The sequence below is a fragment of the Neofelis nebulosa genome, chromosome 7 (genome assembly GCF_028018385.1).
Source record: "Neofelis nebulosa isolate mNeoNeb1 chromosome 7, mNeoNeb1.pri, whole genome shotgun sequence".
Lineage (NCBI taxonomy): Eukaryota > Metazoa > Chordata > Mammalia > Carnivora > Felidae > Neofelis > Neofelis nebulosa.
The window spans coordinates 41,272,575-41,293,850 of NC_080788.1; the positions used below are offsets into that span (position 1 = coordinate 41,272,575).

Below are 21,276 nucleotides of genomic sequence, written 5' to 3' on the forward strand. Positions count from 1 at the left end.
AGTCCGTGTCTCCCCCTCTCCCTGCCCCTCCCCCACTTGTACTCTGTGTCTCTCTTTCAAAAATAAAAAATAAATTTAAAAATAAAATCTTTCTTTCTACTTTTCTTAATGTACATACTTGATCATAGCTCAATTTAACACTGAATCCCCATGTGATAGATTTTGTTCTCCTCTCCCTGAAGAATGCTGAGCTTAATCAATATATGATTACTATTTTTTGTTTGGTTGAGAATTAGATGAGCCAACTTAATTTCCTGGCCTGGTAAAATGAGTGCACACAGTCCATCACAGGAGTGGTGCTCGGTACGCAAGGGCTAGTACAGTTAATTCTTGAGGCTTCTCAGTTGGCTGGGAGGAAAAGAGCCAAGATATGATTACTGTTAAATAGTGTTGACCTACAGAAACCTTTACCAATTCTTGTTTGTTCCTCAAAGTAACATGCAGTTTCTTTCTTCGCTTTGTAGGTTCTAAAACTGCCAACTGAAGAAGTAGTTTCTCTCTACCTCAAAACCACATTTTGCATTTGCTCCCAATGAGGCATTTAATCAATCTATGTATAAATAAACTCCATTATTTTTATTATCTGGTCTAATTTTACAGCTTCTTTAATCTCCTTTAATAGTTTCAATTCAGTCATATTAAGAATATGACATTTTTATTTAAGCTAGGATTTCAATCCTTATAAAAATGTAATACCTTGCTGTCCCTATCGTTGCCATCAAGTGCAGAGCCTAGCAGCACATTTCAACGATTAGTCTCCTTCTATCAAGTACCTGAGATATGAATTAAATTATTGTATCATTATTTTGCCTACCAAGAAAGAAGGAAAAAAATTTATATAGGGATGACAAATGGCACTAATCGTGTTTAAGTCAGTAACACTTTTAAATAAATCTAATGCTTCAGATCACATATTCAGGTAAAACATATTACAGATCTGTGGCTGGAAGAAAATGTCACTCCACCATTGTGTCACCTACCCCAACTTGACCTTGTTAAAACTGAATTTCTTTCTTATAGAAAGGCTCAAGAGAAACAATATTGCCAAACACTGCCCTGCACTTCTCCCTCTGTCAGATAGTGTTATGGAAAGCATCTGAAATTCACACTGCCAGGATTTCTAACTCTGCTAGGATTGGAAGGGCCAACTAATACAAACCACAGAAACATTACTACTAAAAAAAACAGTTTTCACCAGCAACCTAAGCTATGTTAAGGTATTTTTAACTGGCAAAGCAATACAACTTGGTCAATTAAATGGAGATCCTTTCAACCACTAAAGAAAAAAACAACATACACTTGAATTAACAACTGCCAGCCTTTAAGTTCACAATATCAGTATTGTATTATTGTATCATTTAATACATGCAGTGAAAAATATATGACTTCAAGTTTGAGAAACAGCAAATTCAGAGAAAAGCTATGTGAAATGTGCTTAGGAGTCCACCTAACATTAGAACCATCTGCCCAAAGGTAACAGATTCTTCTTAGCATGGCCCTCAGTTCATTAAGAACCTTTATTCTAAAATTATATATCAAAGAGAGCACATTTTATGGAATAGCAAACAGGTCTCCATGTGCACTGCAACTGCACAAGCTTATGTATAAATAACTAAAAATAGCGTTCAGGTACCATGCACCTCAGCTATCTCAAATAGCAATATAGTATAACCAGCTGAGAGCCTGATGTCCACAAGCTGTGTTCTATATAACCCAAGGATAGAAATAAGACATTCCATTTCTTGTATATTAGGTAGGAATTCTAGCTTCCAGCCAATTATCAAAGTGGCAGTCTGACCTAAGGCATTTCTGTTTCCTATCAGCTTTGTGTAAGCAAAGGAAAGACGTAACAGGAAAAATAATAAAATAGAAGGGGTAAGAAAGGACAAGAAAGGGAATTGTAAGAAAATTTACAATACACAAGTCAAACAAGAGAGCATCTTCATCCTCAGGCTAATGCATTAGGTACTGAGACAGAACACAGTTAACAATGTGGTGAGAGGAAGTCAAAATACCACAAACCTGAAAATTCAATTTTTAAGCTGGGAGCAGAGTGCACGCTCCTTGAAAGCTTATTTTGCTGAGGCCTCACAAGAAGGGTCATGATATTGGGCTTTTTCCCTTGAGAAAGGAGATGACTCAGAGGCCTACCTCACCCATTACTCTAGGCATCCAAGACCCAGTCAGCAGAAGGGTAAATCCCACCCCTCAGGGAAGTGGCTACAGGGCTCCAGTTCTACCCCTGGTGTCTTCCAGACATGACTGACTGCAATTTTCACCATGATTAACTTCCAGGAATGCCAGCCAGAGGAGCAGCCAGGAGAAAAGAACATAAAGAGTAGCTATTTTCCCCTCTATGTCAGCTGGACTCTTTGGAACAATTGCAGACACTGCCTCTCTCTTTCTGCGGGGCAGAACAGCATTCAACAACCTCAGCGAAGTGCCTAACAACCAGTAACACACCAGCACCACACTTCTCAAAGACCATCTTACTTAAAGCTATAGCACTCCCAACCTCTCTCACCTTACACTAGGAATCCAGTAAATATTTATGGAATGAGAGAAATAAATAAGAAAAACTAAAATAGACCTCCCAGAGGTCAACAACAGCCAGAGGGCCCAACAGTACCTATATTCCCTCTACCAGAACCAATCTGGTTCCCAGGTCTGACCTACACTGCTTTCACCTGCATGTACTACTCCTTCCCCTCCCCAAAGTCTTTCATCAGCTAGGATGTATGGAACCACAGTATTGCTGCAGGAAGTAAAAGCAACAAATGCTCGTCCTTGAGTCTGAAGGATTTCTGAAAGCTTTCATAGTCTGCCTTGTTCCTAGGTTATTCAGTTTAGGATAAAATGCGTTGAATGAAAGTCACCTTAGCGTAAAAGGAGGCCTGAAAAAAAAACAACTACAAGAAGTTTCTGTTTTCAAAAATCAAATTCCAATTCAATTCAGCAAGCATTAATTAAGCATGAAGTTATATTCAAAGCATTGGGCTAGATAGAATCCATGAGGAACAGAGGAGACTCTCAGAGGTGTTTTAGGCAGCTAAGAATGAGGGAGGAAAAAAATATATTCACAAATAACTATAATTAAAGACAATGTGTGATAAAGTACTGTAACAAAAATCCTAGCAAAGAGTTTGGGAGATACAGAGGAAGATGAAATCAATTCTGGAGATAATTGGGTGGGAAGAAAAGCATTAAGAAAGGCTTCAGGAAGGAGATGAAATTTTGGGGCAGGTTGAAGAAGGGTCTGATTTGGAGTTGAATGCTTTGGACCTGGGAAGGTCATTCCAACAGAAAAGAAAAGAAAAAAAGTAACAGGGTGTTGAGAATGAAAAACACAAAGTAAGCTGAAAGAATAGCTGTGAACAGAGTAAGAAATAAATGAAATAAGGGTGAGAAAGGCCAAGGTTCGTCAGATTATAAAGGATGTGGAGTTCTGGCCTATGTAGGCAACAAGGAGCCATTAAAGGTTTTTCAGCAAGAAGTGAAATAATAAAGACTATATAGGGGCACCTGGGTGGCTCAGTCGGTTGAGCGTCCGACTTCGACTCATGTCACGATCTCGCGGTCCGTGAGTTCGAGCCCCGCGTGGGGATCTGGGCTGATGGCTCGGAGGCTGGAGCCTGCTTCTGATTCTGTGTCTCCCTCTCTCTCTGCCCCTCCCCCGTTCATGCTTTGTCTCTCTCTGTCTCAAAAATAAATAAAAGTTAAAAAAAAATTTTTTTTTAATTTAAAAAAATTAAAAAATTAAAAAAAAAAAAGATTATATAAATCTACACTGGGGGGATGCCTGGCTGGCTCAGTTGGTAAAGCATGTGACTCTTGATCTCAGGGTTGTGAGCTGGAGCACCACGCTGGGTACAGAGTTTATTTAAAAATAAAATCTAAAAAAACAAACAAACCAAACAACTGGGACACCTGGCTGGCTCAGTTGGGAGAAGCATGTGACTCTTGATTTTGGGGTTGTAAGTTGGAGCCCCACATTGGGTGCAGAGATTACTAAAAATGTACATATTAAACTGAAAAAAAAAAAACCCAACTACACTGGGGTTCCTTATTATATACTCTTCTAGAACCAAAATCTTTCCATTCAGAGCACCTTAGTTCATAATCATACTTTTATCAGTTGATTGTTGGTCAGAGACCATGTCTGGCTTGACAGTTAAGTGAATAAATAAAAAATTATAATAATCTTGCAGCAGTCTGTACTATAGAATACAAAAAGAGGCAATAACCATGAGGTTACTGCAATAACATACAGATGAAGGCCTGAACTAGATCAGGTTGAAAAAGCAAAGCTAAATAAATGGCAAGATATCTAGAATAATCCAAATTTAGTGAATGATTAGATGAGATAGCCAGGAAGAAAAAGAACTAAATAGGAGTTCAAAATTTTGTGTCATGGCAACTGGAAGAAGTGTAATGCTTAGGAGAAAAAAGGGTAGGCAGAAATCAAAGACTGGAGGTACTTTTGAAAGCAGATGTCACATAGAAAAAGCTTTCCTTCTTCCTTATATACTTTTCAGATTTATATACTCTATAAGCTGCACAATTTCATTTCTCTTCCTATAGTTCCATTTCTGACATCACTCTTTAAGACTGCTCTAGGAGCATCAGTTCCAAAACAAAGATAAATGCTGAGTTTGACATCAACGCTCAGAATTTATAACTGAAATTTACAAAGTACATTCTTAAACATCCACTTCTGCTCACATAAATGAAAGTTCATCCCAACAAAACCCAGTCTCCTCCACCTAGGAGTGTTGCTACAAACATTGCTGATAACATGCCAAAAGCCCACTAGCTGTACTTTGTACACAGAATAGAGCAAACACCGCTGTCATCCCCTACAGACTGAACTACAGCCTAAGAAACTACAGGTACAAGTATGCAATGCAGTACCAATCATGCAATGTTGCCTAACTGCCAGGATCTGGATTTCATTCATGGTATAGTTTCATTTCCAAGGGTTGCATGGTGTATACTTTGGCCACTTTCCAATTCAATAACCTATGTGTCACCTGACACTTAAAAAACAAAACAAAACAAAACCCATCTACAAAAACCACTTATATTTCTAATATTAACCTTTCTAAAATCTCATATTCAAGTGGAGCACTTCCGAAAATAACCTTTACATTACCTAAAAATTAGTAATATGCTAAAGATGGCAGGTAACAAAGCAAAGCACTCCCAAGACTTTTTGTGAGTCCAAAACAAATAACAGTTCCACCCACCAAATTTTTCTATTACAGACTGATGGATGTTTTAAGTGCAAATTTAAAAACAGTGAATGCTTCTTCCAATGTTCAAAGGTAGATTAAACATATAATGTTGTTATATTAACAAAGAAAGAAAGAAAAGACTAAAAGACCACCATCTTCTTAACTCTCAATAGCTGCTATTGTCCCAAATCCATGAATTAACTAGGAAATGCTGATAAAAATCCTAACTTGGAGAATTAACTTGGTTATGCAATTTTATTCCTTTACACTGCTTGAAAGCAAAGATTTCTTAATATTACTGTCAATTCCAAAATTCCCACAATCACCTACCAGCTTTCAATCCCTCAGTCCCTCAGGGTATTTCAGGGATCTTCCTTATTAGTCATAGTTCAACAAATGTCATTAATTTAGCATTTTTGGCATGAAAAATCACATCATTTTATTTTCCAAACAAAACACAGTGCGCAACCATATTTAATCCCAAGAAGTTAATTCAAAGCAAGTTTTCTAGTGAGTGGTCAAAAATGGAAAAGTACCCAACCCACCTCCACAATGAGTCTCATTTGGCTCAATCGAGCCAATCTGGCTCTTTGGCTCAAAGATTTCAGATATAAGAGATTTAAAAATCTTAGATTGCTGACTTAACGCATAAAATTACTTTCTTGATATCTAGGCAAATCCTATGAGGTGCAATTTCCTTCCCACAAGCTGAGGTTCTTTTTCTACAGCTTTCTGATTCCTACATCTATGGCTTGAGCAGACTAGAAAAAAATACATTTGACAAGCTGGTGAACCTGCAGAATTAAAGTATAAGACACTCTAAAAGAAGATGGCCTATTAAAAAACGCACACCATATGCTTTACAAACATATCAAAGAGGAGTGAGGGTCAAGCCCCAGGGAACTAAGGCTGTACTCATTAGCCTTTCTGTATACTGACTATATTTTTGACACAGTAAAAGAACTGCTCTTATGTCAAGCAATTTGTCCTGTTCTTCCATCACAATCTTAGCACCATAAAATTCTACAGCTAAATGGAACCTTAAGAGATGATCTTGTTTAATTTACTCATTTCACAAATAAAGCCCGTGAAAACAGTGGAGTGACTAGCACAAGGTCACACAGCTAGTCAGAAGCAAAATAGTGATGAGAACTGGGGTTGTATGACACCATACCCTACGCTTTGAAAAGCTGTATTAGCAAAGAAAACGTAACACTCTTAAATCAGACAATAACTCCACTGTAACTATAACTAACCCACAAAAAATAAAATTCATCCACGTAAGGAGAAAAAGGGTTAGAACAGAAAGTACCCTGAATTAAACAGAAAGCAGCAGTTATTTGTTGATACAGTACAGGGGTTTCTTATTAAGGGCATACACAACCTTGCACATATTTTCTAAACCATTTTATTAATTACTACTTGCTAGCATGTATCTCCTTAAGACAATGCCACATGGTCCTAGTGGCAACGGTTTGAAAAATGAGAACTTCTGGTACAGATAACTGGTGGCACGAAAGGAACCCATAAGTGTGGTACCAACAATCAAAAAGGACAGAAGTTGGAGGGGGTAGAGATATTGCTGGGAGCAAGTAATCCTGAAAACGGTGTAAGAATAAAAATCCGAGAGAGCAAAGTCTGGCCATAATGACCAGAGAGCACAATAAAAAGAAGGCAGTTTCAGAGCCTGCCTGGCATCAGACAGCTCTCACCTGCAAAAGAAAGAAGGAAAAAATTCTCACAGAGACAAGAGAAAGATCGGAGGTTTGCTCCTGAGTGATGGACTAGATATGACCTAATAGGTATTTGCCATCTCTTATTTCTGGGACTCTGATCCAAGAACAAACAGCAAGAGGACCATGAAAAATCAGCCCTGTTGGATCTGGAGTTCTGCCTTGACAAGATATAAAGCTCATTCATAGATCTGACTGTGCTCATGAGACTGCAGTTCAACTCCTGCTGCTAGAGCAAGGGGAGGGGGAAGGAAGATAGAAAGGGGTGAGTGGGAAGGAGGTGGAAGATCTGGGTTGTGACTATAATAGCTACAGTAATTAGAGTGTTTCCAAGCTGCTGGAGAAGTCTTCAGAGCAGGGAACTAGGATGAGAGATGGGGGAGGGGAAAAAGCATGAGGAAGCAAACTACTGAAAATGCTAGCAAAGTATATGGTGGTTTATGAACAGTTTAAAACAAACAAACAACTGTGACAGCTTCATATAGGCAAATAGAGAAGTTTAAGTTCTTTCCCAGAAGAGAATACTATACAATAACTGTTAGGCTCCCACTTAAAGCTAGGTTACAAACTAGGTTTAAGCAGATTATTGCAAATGTCACTGTCTTTCAGTGGTCCACTGGCCCTGTCTCAGGGTCATAATGTTGCCTCCCTTTCCTCTAAATCAATACATTTGATCTATGTATCTAAATTTGTCTTTCTGGCAAATAGGTCATAGCCTTCACTCCACTTGGAAAAGGGATTTCTGAACTTCAAAAACAGTTAACATCACATATTTTCCTTCAATCAACTGTTAATTGATACCTGGTGAATTCAATGAGAGGGAGAAAGAAAAAGATGGAGATTCAGTATGAGTACACAGCCTGTTGACCTAACACAGAAAATGACTGGAAGGCATTAAAAAGTCAGAACATAAATGCCCGAGTTACTACTTGCTTATACATTTTAGGCTGTATGGCACTGCCTACTAGAGTGGCATGAAGATGTGAAAGAAAAATATTAATGGAAGATGATGATAATAACCTAGAAGAAAAACCAGGGAATATGCAAAAAGCCTAAAAATAGAAAGTCCTCTTCCAAGTTAGAGGAAATGCTATACTTGTTTTTAAGATAAATATGTAGCTGAGGTATTTCCTTAACGTGATTTGGCCCTGGGTGATTTGATCCTAACAAGTGATGTTAATCTCAATGCCAGAGAAAAGAATTATAAAGGTACTGGGAAAAACTAAAATGGAACAGGACAACTGAAGAGATGCAAACTCCATGTGGAGATTTACATTCACAAAATAAAAACACATGCAAATTTCTTGAGTGAGGCATGTCAGGTGGACCCACACAAAGTCAATTATATCCTTTGCATAAAACCTGCTGGGTATCCTCCCAGTGGACTAAATCTTTTTCACCACACTGAAAGCAAAGAATTTTCTCCTTCCCATTTCCCTCTAATAAACAAGCACTAGAAAACTGAATTACCACTATTTCCTTCCCATTCATAGGGCATAAAGCCAGAAATCACAGAAATACAATAGTGCCGGCTAGGACCATGTCTAAGGCATGCTGTTCAGTAATCTAAAAAGAAACACAGAGAAAGAAGAATCTCTTCTCTTTTCCATTATCATCTCACTAACAAACCTGTATCAGGCATTAAGAAATGTGAAACAAAGAGCAATTTCACACATACGAACTGAACCTAAACCACGGAAGACCCAGTATTTTCTTGTCACTGTGGCATGTGATTCTTTAACCACCTGCTCAATAATCCCTCTTCAGCTGCACAGCTGCTGCCAATTCCACAAGCCCAGCTAGGCAGGTGCTTCAGTGAATTACCTGTTCCCTAGTGAAAAGAGTCCTTCACTGACACTTAGTGGGCCCAGAACCTGCCAACCAGCATCACCGATCTTCATTTTTGTCTGCCACAGCCAACTTTTATGAGAGATATCACGAAAGCGTATTTAGCACACTATATGATTTTGTATTTGGTGGGGTTTTATTCTTGTTGTTGTCCTTTGTTTTATAAGGAAACGGATTTTTCAAAATCAAGCAGAAGTGAGAATTCAGCTGCTGAAAAGAAAACTTGCCACACAACATAAGGCTGCCTCATCTCAGAGTGGCCCCATCTGTCTGGCAGTATTCCCACCCATGACTAGTTTTCCACAAGGGAAATAACAATTGCTCAGCTACCTTTGTAGCAGAAGAAAGTGGCAGTGGAAAGTGCTATGGTACCTGGCGGTAATGAGAGGGAGAACTTCTGGAGCTCACACATCATCCCTGTACTTCTTAAGTCTCCACGGCTAAGCCCAGGCAGTAGCGTTCCGAGTCAAATAAATAAGGAGTGGCACTTCTACTCGACAGAGCAATCACTAAACCCCTCAACAAATTATCCTGTTCCAGTCGTTTAGTTGCTATATGCTAATTACAACATAATTACTACCAGGAGCCAAAATTATGCTCCTATGTCCTCACACAAAATAAGCACTAATCTGCCCAGCCATCTAGATCTCTTACAAGAAAAACATTTTCTACGAAGAAAACCAAAGTGCTCTCTGCAAGATGGTCACAACCAGAAGACTCATAAAGACCCCTTGTGCCAAGGGCCCAACTCTGAAACCACTACATCTAATCAGGGCAAATTTAATATGAGGCTTCTGCCTTCACTGTCACCTGACAGGATTCAAAATGAAGGTCCACAACCCACGAGCAAAATGCTTGGGACTCTGGTATTAGCTGAGACTTCAGAGGCTGAGGACAGATTGTTGGAAATAGCCTAAAGACAGACAACACCTCTAGCTAAGACTTTAATAAGAGTTTTGACATCAAGAACATGTTCCCTCCCAACAAAGCCCAACACCTAAGTGGCAAGTCATCATTTTCAGAAACTCACTGAAATAAAGGAATGAGGGAGACAACACAGTCACACTCAACACCTCAGAAAGACCTCTCCCAAAACCAAAGGCTAAAATTCCTATTCAAGAATACCTACAGGATATAGGTGGCTATTGTGTACACAGTGCATTGTGTATAACTGCCCTCTCACAACAAATCTGCTTTCCAATCTCTTCTTAAAGAAAAGTTTTCTTTAATATCCTAAAAGGAAACCTCCTTTCTAATCCCAAATGATTTCTTACCCAACTAATAGGACCTAACTACTATCTGGGCATTTCCAGGAGACATTTACAAGGATGGGGTTTCTTCTAGCTCATTCTCATCCTTCTCTCATTAATTACCCCCAAGACCTCAAACGATTTTTATGTTAATCACTTTGACCAATTTCTCCCTAATGCAAAGGCAGATATGGCCTTTCTGCATAATGAGCAAATCACCTCTTTTCATCAGAACTAAAATAAAGATTTAAAGGAAAGTTTTGTTTCCACAGCCCCTGCCCAAATAGGCAAATTCTGTGGCTTTTGTGTTGTGCAATTATTACTGACCAGGAAGTCACCATTAAACAGGTACTTGGCCCTTGACTTCCTGTCTTAACCTTGCAAAGGTTTTTAGTGGTGTTCCTAAACAAACAAAAATCATTGTTGAGTGTCCCATCTCTATAAAAAGAATTAAATATGATGGTTCAAACAAGAGTGAAAACCTCCACTTGGAGTCTTCTTCCTTAAAGGTCTGACACAAACATGGGGATTATGTCTCCCAGACACTATTCCTCCACAACTTAGTACAGGCTAGCCAAAGAGGCAGGCACAACATGGCTGGCATCCCCTATTCTTCTGAAAAATGTGTGCCAATGAGCTCTGCATTGTTCCTCACTCAAAAAGAAGAGCCTTTCTGTCTGGCCTCCTCCAATGGCAAGCCCCAGTCTGGAAAAGGAAGAAAATGGCACTGAGAAGCCTGGGAGATGGAGCATATCCAAAGCTCTCAGACAAGACTTGAACCTATGACCTTCACTGTGTACACAATAGGCGGGTGAGAGGGACCGGTTTATCTCTGCAGCAGCAGTTCTCAGCCCTGGGGTAGCACTCCCGATAAAATGACACAGACTATTGTGTGTGGCAGCAGAACAGTCATCTCCTCACAACAGCCTAAACCAGCACTCCCTCCCCCAAGACAAAGCAGCAGGGGTGAAATTAACTCAAGGCTGCAGAGCAAAGCCTAGTACAGAAAAGAGAGGCTTGTGGGGGATTGGGGACTCTCCTCAACCCCTGGGGCTCTGGACACATGGCTGGAAACAGACAGGCTTTCTCCCCCATCTTTCCCACTCTCATTTAGGTAGGAAGCTGTTTCTTAGAGAATTTAATCATCTGTGATTTGTTCAGAAATATTCCCCCTGAAGGGCTCTGATCTCTCCACCCTGTGTGAGCCTAATTCCTAGAAGCTGAAATGACTGTTTGCTGCTGCCTGTTTCACAAACACACATTAATTGGTCAGATGTGTCTCCTCCTCCTCAACCCCGGAGGGAGGAAGAAGAATCTGAGCAAAGCACAGAGATGATCCAACCGTAATTACACATAAAGGGAAAAGAGGGCAGCATGGGTTTTTCCAAACAGGACCGGGTCACAAATCCTCCCGGGGGTACATGGAGAGCAGTTAAGGGCCAGGCCCAGGGATCCCTCCATCTTGAAGAAAAGGACAGGAGTAAATGTGACCTGAGACTGGAAGGAGCACACACCCACAACCTACTTACTGCACACTCCCGGCCACCTTGCTCCCCCCCTCTCAGGGCCGCGCACACGTCTAGCTTCCAACCCTTCGCCCTGAACCCCCCTAACTCTGACTAGCCCCAGCCGCCCTGCGCCCCCTCGAGATACCCAGACTCGCCTCTGAAACTCTCTGGCCTGTCCCCACAACCCGGTCAGACCCTAATCCCCTCTTGGGCACCCCTACCCTCAGGCTGAACCGACCCCGGCCACGCTTTGAACTTCACCCCGCGCCCCTCGACGCCCCCTCCCCCACCCACGCAACGACCCCCCCCCCAACACACCTTCCCCTCGCTCCGCCCCAGCCCCCCAACCCCCACTTCCTCCGTCAGGCGCCGCTGCCCCCGGCCCCCTCAGCCCCGGCCCCCCTCAGCGTCGCGGCCTCTCTCCTCCCCCAGCCCCGGCTCCACACAAAGCTCCGGACTCACCGCGCGGCCGGTCCCGGGAGCCGCCACCTCCGCCCGCCCGGGGCCCCGGGCCGTAGAGCCGCCGCAGCTACGGGGCCCAGGCCGCCATCCGTTCCCGCGGCCCCTCCCCCCCACCCCACCCCGCCTTGGCTCCGGCTCTCCGCCCCCTCCCCGCGCCGCTCCGCCCCGCCCGGCCGGTGCCGCTGTGTCCGGGGCCGCGGGTCCCTCAGCCGCCACCGCCGCCGCCGCCGCCGCGATCCGGGACAACCAGGGCCGCCCCGAAGACCCGGACACTGGACTACCGGGCCCTCGGATCCGGATTCCGGGCTGCTGTGGAGTCTGGAGCGGGAGAGCGCCGGGGAAACCCGGAACCTGGATGAAAGAGCCAAATCCTGGGTCTCGGAATGCGCGGTCACACGGAGCCCGGATTATAGAGTCGTAGCTCTGGGAATGCTGGAAAACCCGGCGAGCCGGTTAAAACATAGAGAAACTCGAAGAAACCTGGATTGGAGAGCTCGAACCTAACAATCTCTCCTCCTGGAAAGAACTCTCACTGGACCTGACTTCCTCGCAGAGAGGTCTCTGGAGGAAGTATCATATTTTAAATACAGAAGACACCAGTTCCGTATGTATCTTTCAACCATGAGGTGAGGAAAAGGCCGTGAGGGATCTGAACGTGAACATCCACAAAGAACAGAAGAGCTAGGACAGCTCATAATGGTTTCATCCATTTTATCCCTTGGTTCAGCAAAGTATCACCCCCCCCCCCCCAATTTTTTATCCTTTGTTCTCCAGTTTTTTTTGTTTTTTGTTTTTAGGATTAACGCTTGTTTTCCTCTCCAAAGTACCCATTTATCTTTCTAGGTCTCATCTCACCATCGGATATTACCAAATCTTGCTTTTTATTATCTAAAAGTCCTATTTTGTCCTTCTTCAACCCACCATTCTTTTTTCTAACGACTGTAACTTATGTCTTTCCTTATCTGTCATTCATCTGTTATTGCCCAGCGCACTACTACATAGTAGACATTCAGGCGATGTTTACCCGAACCCTCCCACCCACCTCTTGCTTGTGAAACAAACACTTCATGACCTCTTCCCTAAAATTTCCACCTCTTTCCACAGCAAACAGAAATTTAATTCTCAAAGCTCCCCATTCTTAGCCCCTCTTCCGTCCTTCTTGTGTCCTTGACCATCTTAGCTCTGCAGTTTTATCTTTCCTTTCTTCCCTTATCCTGAGGCATCCTTCAACAGTGCCATTCAAGATAAGTGTGTGACTTGGGGATAGAGCCAAGTCATAAAACCCCTTTACTCTTCATCTACACACACACACAGCTGAGGAAGAAGAATCTCCCTTTGGTCCACCAAAATTCAACTTGTTCTAGTATAGTACAGGACAGAATTGATCCCTGGGGATAAGACATTTCCAGTCTTTACTGGACGACGTTACAAATGAGGAATCAACTACTTAGCAGGCAGAGAAAGAGTATGGTTCGGTGTTTTAGACTTGGAAGTGACTTAATTAAGGGTTTAACATTCAAGTAGTCATCATTTACTGAAGAATGTGACTCTATCATTGGAGAGGACAGGACTGCAAAAATAGGGAACAAAGGAAAATAAACACTCCTACAGTGAACCTCAATTTTTAGCCAAAGTTATCAAGCCTGGAAGAATCACCAAAATTTTTCAAAATATCCTGTACACTCAAAGATTCTTAAGTTTTGACTTCCTATTCCTCTAGACCAGGGATTGGAAAACTATGGGTGACACACTCACTGCCTGTTTTGGTATGTCCCATGAGCTAAGAGTGTTTTTTTGTTTGTTTTTTTTTTTTTACATTTTTAAATGGGTGAAAAACAAAAGAATATTTTGTGGTGTGAGAATTAATATGAAATTCAAATTTCAGTGTCCACAAATAGAGTTTTAAGGGCTCATAGCCAGTCATCATTTATGTATTACCTATGGATTCATCTGCACTGTAACAGCAGAGCTGAATAGGTGTTAACAGAGACTGTAGGACCAGGAAAGCCTAAAATATTTGCTATCTGGCCCTTTACAGAAAAAGTGTGCTGATCTGTGCTCCAAACAAACTGTCCAGTAGAACTTTCTGCAATGATGGAAATGTTCTATATTTATGCCCTCCAGTTTAGAAGCCACTAGCCCCATGTGACTGTTTGGGCCCTTGAAATATGGTTAATGTGACTGAAGAACTGAATTCTTAATTTTATTTAATTTAAATAACCACATGTGACTAGTGGCTACCATATTAAACAGTACAGCTCTAGACTCTTGTCAAATCTTATGTACTGACATTTTTTTTGCCCCTTGTGCCAACATCTTATTCCCTTCCTATGTCACAACTTCGTATGGATTCTCAGTCCCTCCCATCCACCCCCCATCGCCCTATTTATCTGACTCCAAACTAGAATGCCACACTTATTAGGTTTTCTTTCTGGGCTCTCCACTGTCACAACTGAAATCTGAAATCTGATCAGTTTACCAAGTTTCACCCCATGAATTAATCCACATTATGTGCACACATATAAATGGACAGACATTTACACAAGTTTCTTTGTGTCAGATGGAACTGTGGCTATGGTCTTTCTTCTCTGCATGAGAGAAGTAGAAAAGCCTTCCACATGCTGGATCCCTTGCTGCTGGTGTCTGTGATATGGATCACCTCCCTCCAAACACATTCACAGAAGCTGAGAACAGCAGATGTGTACTTGCTATTTGAATCTCAAGGAAAAAAAAAAAAATCCTTCATCACAGGCCTTTCTTTCCTCCCCCTAGGCCTAATAAACTGAAGTTAGTTGATTTCTCTAGTTTAATAGATGCTTGCTTTTTTTACTGGTCTTTTCTAGCTGGGCAAGAGAACAACCCCAACACTGTCTCAATCTTGGCTAGGAGTTCTAGCAAAAGCATTAAAAAAAATTTACCAAATAAATGAAATCCATATAAATGGGCTTTAGTATAGACAGCAGTTAAAATCGAAAGAGATTAAGGGTTATAACTCATAAAAATCCTAACTTTGTAATTTTTCTAAAAATAATCTTCAAAGTCTAAGTTTTTCACAGCTACTCCCTAGGAAAAAATGGGTTTCTGTGCACTTCCAGCTTGAAAAAAGGGGACACCTAGTTCTTTCTCTAGATTAGCTATACCAAGCAAAAAAAAAAAAACCCTTACTCCAATCCAAACATCTGACTGGAAAGTCAAAGCCTCCTAAGTCCTGACAGAGAAAGTATCTTGTTTCATGTATCTCCCACTCTGAACTTACATAATTGAGACAGGACCCTGTCTAGAACAGCAAAAACAAAAAACACTAAACCCTTCAGGTACTATACACATTGAGAGCCACTGAACCCAACCATCCAAAAGGGGGCGCAGATATTTAGGCTGCAAAAGAAAACCAGCTCAGAAATGTGAAACTTCCCTCAGGCCAAGCTGTCCCAGAGTTAACAGGGTCAGTGCAAAGTGTTGTAAAGCACTGAAAGGCAATTCCTGGGCGAGTTTGTACTCAGGATGCTAAGAATTTCCACTAGGCTTTAAATTATGCTATTCATCACTGAGCAACTGACGGCCATCTACCCCCAAGTCTCTCCCACACTTCCTCCCGAGTGTCCCACAAATAAAAGAGAGACTTTACACCACCAACCACCACGTGAACTAAAAGGCTTTCACAGTCTAACCATGAAAAGAAGTTTCCAAGTTACTCTGCCATTTACTCATGTGGCACCAGCTGCATATTTTGGATGCTGAGGTGAGTTCTTGTAAATCTGTAATGTTCTTGTAAACTTTCTTATCACAGCACACAAAATGGTTGCATAACCTGAACTCTTGCAGCTCCTGATGTTTTTCTTTAGGTGTACACACACAATCTACCCAGGTGAAAAAAAAATCAATCCAGATTCCTCTGTGCTTGAGCTGTCATTCACATAAAAAGGCAGGTAGCTTTTTGTGGTTGTTGTTTCCTGGGTCCTTCACCTCCTGCCTTTTGGTTTTATTTTGGTACTCAGAAAACGAGACAATTCCAGTGCAGAATTCAAGATATTACTGCTTGGTAAACTATTAACACAGTGTGGCTTCATTAATAATACTAGGGTCTTCAGGAGACCAGAATGAGACTTTTTTTTCCCCTCTAAAGGAGTACCATTAGCTGTCCTTTCCATTTTCTCTACAGAAGTTGAGCAGGAAAAGAAAGAGAATACTGCATATTTGCATTACCAGAACAAGAATCGGGTAGATTTTTCCCTGGGAATCCAAAGTGATCAGGCCCCCACAAAACCAGTGCCTAGAGCTATGCAACAAGCAGAGTTCACAGTTGAGTGAACATCAATGCATATGAGTGGAGGCATTTCAATGCAAATACATGCTGAATATGAAGGATTAAAGAAAGGGGAAATTAATCTTTTTCATAACACAGGGCACTTTTTTTTTCTCTCCTGCGTGCTCTCTTTTTTAAGTCATGCACACAACTGCTGGAGGGAATCCAACTTCCCTAGTGTGGTGGTGGTGCTTTATAAAAAGCAGAACATACACATTTAAGACCATGAATTTCCTGAGGATGCCAGCAACTGAGATTCTGACAGCTTTGCTGAACAGACTCAGAAAAAAAGTGTTTCACTAAGTAGGGCCAGACTGATGAGTAAAAAATCTCATTTCAAATCAACCTATTTTTTCCAAGCTCATAGCTTCCTGAGGTGTGATGGTTTAAAAGGTTGGGTTTCAGCATTTGGGGGTATATGAATACATTTACTGAAGGGACTTTATTTTTTAGTTTGCTTCTAATTGTCCCATCTAAGTGATGCTTTTGCAATACCCACAAAATAAATAGGGCAGTTTCATGTTGCTTGAGCAAGTAGCTCTATCTTCTCCCAGTCTGATCTTCTTATGTCCTAACATCTCAAACCAAAGAACAAAGTGGCAGCACCTTTTCAGGTTATCCCTTAAAAAAAAAAAAAAAAATCTGCCAATGAAGGTTATTCAGCTTTTGAAGACTGTTCACTTCAAGACATGTTGGACTAGAGCAAAAAACTTGTTAAAACCCTTTCTGTCCCATCACAGGTATGCATTAAACATAGGATTCCTCAAACACCTTAATACTCTAACCAGGCTATTACTTTGAAAAGAAACTTTAAAATTCAAGTGGTCTCTCAAAAAAATTGTTAACCTTTGCTAAGAAAGTTCCCAATCTCAAATCCAAGCTTCAGAAAGCAAAGTAATTTCCAACTTGTTCTTTTCTGATACCATTTTGAGAAAAATGTCAAAGACCTAGAATTTTTAAAATAGCATTTTATAAATAATGTATTCAAAGATTTTGACCTACTACATAAAGTAAGAATCCCACTCTTTAAGAAAAATATACAGATTTAGGTAAGAGTCTAAATTCTCAAAGATTCAAGCCTGATGCCAAGCCTTTAGATTTCTAATGCTTCAATTCCAAAGGACCAGTGGATAGCAATTTTAGTACACAAAACTCCACTATGCTGTATAGCTCCTTTTCTCCTGGGTCAGACAGCTTTATTCTGCTTCATTAACCCCTTCTTTGCTCCTTGATGGATCTTGGAATCCAGTTTCCCTGTAAGGGAGAAAAAGAAGCCTCATTATTTATTTTTTATATTTGCAATGCAAATCTTTCCTGGCCTCCCAGGTCTTCTGGTTCCTGTTTTCCTGTCACATTCAATTATCTTGCTTCAGGACTTAGACACTTTCAAACTTCAGAGTTTCATTCTGTAAGAATGAGGAAGCAGTGGGAACATTGTTTAAGGACACACAAATGTGGAGACACACACACACACACACACACACACACACGAGTATTCATTCGCTTAAAGAATCTAAATCGTTAATATTTCTAATTTTGTAGCTAGAAGAAAAGAAACAACACGTTTTTCAGGAGGTCTCATGCTAAGGCAAGTTTGAAAAGAATACACATATATAATAAAGGAAGGCATTTCACACAGTGGGAAACTCATTCCTCTGACCTGTTAACTGGCTGAGCATAATGCATGAACCTCCCTTGCAGTGAGAAAAGCAGTTCAGTTCACCCCTTTGCTGCCTCAGACTTAATAGGGGGAGTGACCTGAAACAGTGGAGTAGAATCCACATGAATGGTTTACTGACAAAGGGCCCCTATCACCAGCTAAGAAGGGCAAAGGTCATAGGCTGTATGACTCTTCTAAGTGTTAAAGTTAGAAAACAAGCAACCTTCCTGTCCCAGGTGACCCTAATGAGAGGTACTTTACTGATGTGGTCCCTGACCTCTGACTCCTCAGATCTACCAGGACGGTTTGGTTCAGTGGTAGCAGCCTTAGGAGCCATCCATCTCATGCATGAAAACAATCTTAACAAAGTTCCTGTCTGTCTTACACATTGATTTCTCCCACAAAGAGTCTCACTTAAGTCAACAGTGATACTGGCACTGAACTGAAACAGAAACAGGTCAGTTTAGCCTCAGCATTACAAAAAAAAGATTAACAAACAAGGAGCTTCCCTTTAAGGCAAGCCAGGTGTACTACAGCCCACACCCATAACTGCTCCCCCCCCACATGCTGTCATTTTCATTTGTTATAGCAATCAGGTGTACAAGAAAGCAATGGACTAGAAGTCAGGAGACTCAGGTGCTAGTCCATCCCTCTGTGTTATTAACTAGCTGTAAAACCTGGGGCAAGTCATTTAGTCTCTCTAGACTTTAATACTCTCACTTGTCCAACTAAGAATACATGTCTTGACTGCTGCAAAAGACTGTGAGAAAATAACCTCAGGGCGCCTGGGTGACTTAATTTCAGCTCAGGTCATGATCCCAGGGTCGTGGAATTGAACCTCTTATTGAGCACCACCTACACGGAGCATGGAACCTGCTTAACATTCTCATTCTCTCTCTCTCTCTCTCTCTCTTGCTCTCTCTCCCCCTCTGCCCATCTCCCCCCACTCATGCTCTCTCTCTCAAATAAAATTTTAAAAAAAATTAAAAATAACGTCATCCTAGTTTCCCTTTTTAAGTTTTCTTAAGTTTTGTTTTCTTTTTCTCCTCATCTCTCTACGGGTATACCTGTCTCTGGAGTAACATTTCTTCTTTTTCTGGGCTTCCTCAGAAACCATCAGTAAGCAATACCCTGAATGCTATCCACTAGCATTGTCACAATGCTGTTGATTTTAATTTGGGCTTTACAGCACAGAGTATTCCCAGGGATTTAGGAGTCTTTCATCCCCCAGGCTGCCCAGCTGGAAATCCGAAAATGTGCCAGCAATCTGGCAAAAAGCCCTACTACAAGGCAAGTTTGCCTTTATATTCCTAACGCTACCATAGTGAGCATCAAATGGTAGGTGCTCGGTAATGTGTTCATCAAATGAATTAAACAAAGATGGCAAGGCATACATTACAAATTCGAAAACCTTTGCACTGTAGGGACTAAGTAACCAAAATTAGCAGATATCAGATAAACACTAAGAGTATCCATTGAAAAGGTGATGGTACCAGAAGCATAAGGAAGTACTGCATCTCACTCAACTTTTTAGGACAAGCTAGGACAGAATTCAGAATCCCACTTAGGACTTCACACTTCTAGTTCTCTAGTCCCTGAGACTACCTAGCTGTATGTGAGGAAGTCACCTAGTCACTCTTGTCCTCAGCTTTTTCTATGCCAAGAGGAAATTGGACTACGTTGTACAGGAGGATTCTTCCAGCTCTATGATATTGTGCCCTAAAAATGAAATGTGATTAGAATAATTTGTTTCTGAGGCTATCTGATAAAGTGCAAAGAGCAGGAAAATCAGAGACAGAAAGATGTGAGCAAAATACAACTTCTATAAACCTATTTACTCAACTGAAAAGTGAAAAGAGTAAAAAATTCCTAACTTACAAAGTTATTGAGAGAATTACAGCTAACATTAAGTGCTTTCTAAATACCAAGCACTATGCTGTTTTTTAATATACATTAAGTCATTTAATCCAATAACTAATTGAAATACTATATGTTAAAATGCTTCATAAACTCAAAATTCTCTAAAAAAGTAAGGGTAGTCATATTTATGCTGAGGCTTGGGAGTATGTTTCTTACTTATGGTCTCAGTTTACCTTACAACTCTAAGCAAGTCTATTAACTATATGTATTTCAGATTCCTCTTATAAAAAAAGAGCCATGGGGCGCCAGGGTGGCGCAGTCGGTTAAGCGTCCGACTTCAGCCAGGTCACGATCTCGTGGTCCGTGAGTTCGAGCCCCGCGTCAGGCTCTGGGCTGATGGCTCGGAGCCTGGAGCCTGTTTCCGATTCTGTGTCTCCCTCTCTCTCTGCCCCTCCCCCGTTCATGCTCTGTCTCTCTCTGTCCCAAAAATAAATTAAAAAAAAAAAAAAAGCCATTACCTTCTTGACACCCTCAAAGCTTTACTGTCTAAGAACATTCCAAGTATAATCTTTGGAAAACTCCAATCTGATTGTGAAAGCCCTCAAGTGAGACCAGCTCAGGTAATATCAACCCTATGAAGCAAAGCCCTCAATGGATAGGCAAACTGATCCCTGGCTTCAGGGATGATGTCATAAAATGGAAAATAGGAGGAAGGAGCTATAAAGGAAGTAGGACTTCTGGAGCATTCCCAGGGATTCAGAAATTCTTTCATCCCCTAGACTGCCTAAGAAAACTATACATGTGCCAGCAATCTGTAAGCTCCTTATAACTAAGGACTTCTTTACATCCCTAACATCTACCACAGTGACTGCCAACAGTGGCCAGCTTAGGCCAGTTGCAGGCAATAAAGGCAAGGGACTGGGGCCTCTTGCACGAAGAAGCAGTCATCACAGTTCCCCTAAGATGGCAGGAATTCTGAACTAGTTCTAGTTCAGCCTCATCTTTCAAGACTTGGGATCTGGACAGTTAACTACAGTAACATACAGTACACTCTTTTAAAAGCAGAGTGGTAATGCTTAATTTCTGTATTTCTCCTATATTTTTACATTTAATACCTACAGCATCTCAGTGTTAACCACATCCTCAATCATCGTGCCTAAGGAAAATCAAATGCATGTGCAGCAAATGGACAAGAAGTTAAAAGGGGAAAGAGTATTTGTCATCAATTGATATAACTCTCCTAGGGATTTCCACATGCTTTGCATAACATATAAGGCAGTACTTAAATGCATTTATAGAGCAAGTAGTTCATTTAATGTAAAAAGATTTCCTTTGTCTCTTTGAGCATTTAACCTACTCTGTTATACTGTTTTGCATTTCCTAATTTGAGCAGACACACAGCCAAATGATATCATATT

At 41.1% G+C, this 21,276-nt stretch overlaps 2 protein-coding genes across 6 annotated transcripts in view; both read right to left on the minus strand.

The window, feature by feature from the left end:
• The window catches only part of ZNF609 (zinc finger protein 609), a 214,595-nt gene extending 202,113 nt beyond the window's left edge, over positions 1 to 12,482 (minus strand). For 2 of the 3 annotated variants that reach the window (XM_058737410.1, XM_058737409.1), the window contains exon 1: positions 12,036 to 12,148. The gene's annotated coding sequence lies outside the window, so the exon portion shown is untranslated. Of the gene's footprint in view, positions 1 to 12,035 lie in introns of all 3 variants that reach the window. The other variant, XM_058737411.1, reaches the window with a different exon arrangement.
• Positions 12,483 to 17,288: 4,806 nt separating this feature from the next.
• Positions 17,289 to 21,276, minus strand: part of TRIP4 (thyroid hormone receptor interactor 4) — a 66,710-nt gene continuing 62,722 nt past the window's right edge. For all 3 annotated transcript variants that reach the window (XM_058737414.1, XM_058737413.1, XM_058737412.1), the window contains one exon: positions 17,289 to 17,592. In XM_058737414.1, the coding sequence (XP_058593397.1) occupies positions 17,525 to 17,592 (68 nt within the window). In that variant the 3' untranslated portion in view covers positions 17,289 to 17,524. The remainder of the gene's footprint in view (positions 17,593 to 21,276) is intronic.